The sequence below is a fragment of the Prionailurus bengalensis genome, chromosome B4 (genome assembly GCF_016509475.1).
Source record: "Prionailurus bengalensis isolate Pbe53 chromosome B4, Fcat_Pben_1.1_paternal_pri, whole genome shotgun sequence".
Taxonomy (NCBI): domain Eukaryota; kingdom Metazoa; phylum Chordata; class Mammalia; order Carnivora; family Felidae; genus Prionailurus; species Prionailurus bengalensis.
The window spans coordinates 45205529-45208083 of record NC_057358.1 but is presented as its reverse complement, the minus strand read 5'-3'; the positions used below and the strand labels follow the sequence as shown (position 1 = coordinate 45208083).

The window sequence follows — 2555 nt, the reverse complement described above, 5'->3', positions numbered from 1 at the left end:
TGCCTTGAAAAATCACTAGCTCGGATCTTGAGAGGAATAAAGGTAGTTTTCCAAAAGATAACTAAGACTTTGGGAGCATCCTGGAGGCAATCTTCTCTTTGCCAGTGGATATCAAAGTACAGGAAAAAGAAATTTATTGAACATTAAAGCTTTGGATCCATAAATCCATAACACTTAATTCACAAATCAGAGGAGTATTGAAGAGAGAGCTTGACTATCAGCGGGCATGGCAAGCATATTGAAGAATGTATTTATGATACTGTTTGCTGGAGAATTCATAATGGGGATTTTGGGAAATGGATTCATTATATTGGTTAACTGTATTGACTGGATCAGGAACTGGAAATTCTTCGTAATTGACTTTATTATTACCTGCCTAGCTATTTCCAGAATAGTTCTGTTGTGCATAATAATTTTAGGCATAGGTTTAGATGTACCTTGTGAAGAAATATGGAACAAGAATAATCAACTAATAAGGTTTGAAATCCTCTGGACAGGATCCAATTATTTCTGCACAACCTGTACCACCTGCCTCAGTGTCTTCTATTTCTTCAAGATAGCCAACTTTTCCAACCCTATTTTCCTCTGGATAAAATGGAGAATTCACAAAGTGCTTCTCATGATTGTACTGGCCGCAGTCTTCTCTTTCTGCTTGTCTCTTCCCTTTAAGGATACAGTGTTTATGAGTCTGATCAAAAACAAGGTAAACGCGGAAAGAAATTGGACAGTGAGTTTCACAATGAGAACAAATGAGTTATTTTTGTCTCATATGCTCCTGAACATAATGTTCATCATCCCCTTTGCAGTGTCTCTGGCTTCCTTTGTCCTTTTGATCCATTCCTTATGGAGCCACACCAGGCAGATGAAGGGCAGAGGTGGGGATCCTATCACAAAAGTTCACGTGAGAGCCATGAAGGCTATGATTTCATTCCTACTCTTCTTCTTTATGTACTATTTGAGCACTATTATGATGAATTTGGCCTACGTCATCCTAGATAGTTTGGTGGCAAAGATTTTTGCTAATACACTAGTATTTTTATATCCATCTGGCCATACATTTCTTCTGATTTTATGGACCAGCAAATTGAAACAGGCTTCTCTCTGTGTCCTGAAGAAGCTGAAGCGCCTGCACCTAAGGAAACCCACACGCCCATAAAACATGCCCGAAATGACATGTCAATTTCATTTGTCATATCTTCACATGTCAAGAGTGAAGATAATGAATAGAACTCCATGTGCGTTTCTTTCCTTCCTCTCCACTTCCTTTATTCTGTTTTGCGACAGGGTCATTGCATCTTACTGAAAACATCTGCCTCGAATAAGTTAAAAGAAAAAGATTTTGCTGTGTTTCCATCAGAATAGTGATGATGTAATTAATTGTAAAATTAGAATATATCACCAAGGCAATGGGAATTTGATGAGAAACGAGAAAAGACTTGGGAAGACAGAAATTTACTTGTGGCTAGATTACAACTGTACAAAATTAAGTGCAGCAAGTCTCAGAGACAGAAAACCCCCAGAATTCATGAAATGAATATTTGGAGATTCTAAAACCTTATTACCTGTGGCTGGTGGCTAACCATGACTTAAAGTGGTATTTGGGAAAGGATGAACATAGAACGAACTGGCATGACGAATTTTTGGTGATGCATCCACAGCATGTGCCTAGAAGTCCTGTTGGAGAGCCCATGAGAACCCTACTATTTCTTAAATATATGCCAAAGTTGGGGGCGCCTGAGTGTCTCAGTCGTTAAGCGTCTGACTTCAGCTCAGGTCATGATCTCATGGTCCATGGGGTTGAGTCCCACGTCAGGCTCTGTGCTGACAGCTCGGACCCCGAGCCTGCTTCAGATTCCATGTCTCCCTCACTCTCTTCCCCGCTCCTGCTCATGCTCTATCTCTCTCTGTCTCTCAAAAGTAAATAAAACGTTAAAAAATTTTAAAAATATATGGCAAAGGTGGTTTCAAATAAATAAATGAATAAGAGAGAAAAACACAAGGCTTAGAAAATACAAGGTGTCTTCACTTGGGCAGCCCATTTACTAGAAATTGGAATGATACAGAGATTAGCACGGCCCCTACCCAAGGTTGACGCACACATTCACAAAGCACTCCGTATTTTTTTTAAACTTCTTTCATTTGTACTGTTCATTCAAATAAAATAGCTTGGTGCCTCTTACCCCCCAAAATACAAGGCTCAAAGTCTAGGGTACTATAGAGGTTATTTTGTATGAAAAAAAATACAGAAAACACAATGCAGAATAGTTTTATATTTTTCTTATTCCCCAGGTATAGTGCCAGTTTCGGTACCAATTATTACTCATTAATTCTGGGTTATCAGGAATCTCATGTTTTGACAGAGGTTGCTTGCTACCCCCAGCCCCCAGTAAATAAAAATTTATTTTATTTATTTCTCTCTCTCTCATAGATGTTCTAGTTTTTAAGCAACAGGATTTAAGTTTGCTGTTTGACTTTCCATTGGTGTATGAGAAAAAATGTATTTATTTTTTTTAAAAAATAAGTTGTTTTAAAGGCCTATAGAATATATCATAGAA

At 38.1% G+C, this 2555-nt stretch overlaps 1 protein-coding gene and 1 pseudogene across 1 annotated transcript; both read left to right on the top strand.

Moving 5' to 3' along the window:
• Window positions 1-226: 226 nt before the first annotated feature.
• LOC122473584 (taste receptor type 2 member 8-like) lies at window positions 227-1156 on the top strand. Its single transcript, XM_043564252.1, has one exon. The coding sequence runs from the start codon at window positions 227-229 to the stop codon at window positions 1154-1156; it is 930 nt and encodes a 309-aa protein (XP_043420187.1).
• Window positions 1157-2027: 871 nt separating this feature from the next.
• Window positions 2028-2123, top strand: LOC122474136 (annotated as a pseudogene).
• Window positions 2124-2555: the final 432 nt, after the last annotated feature.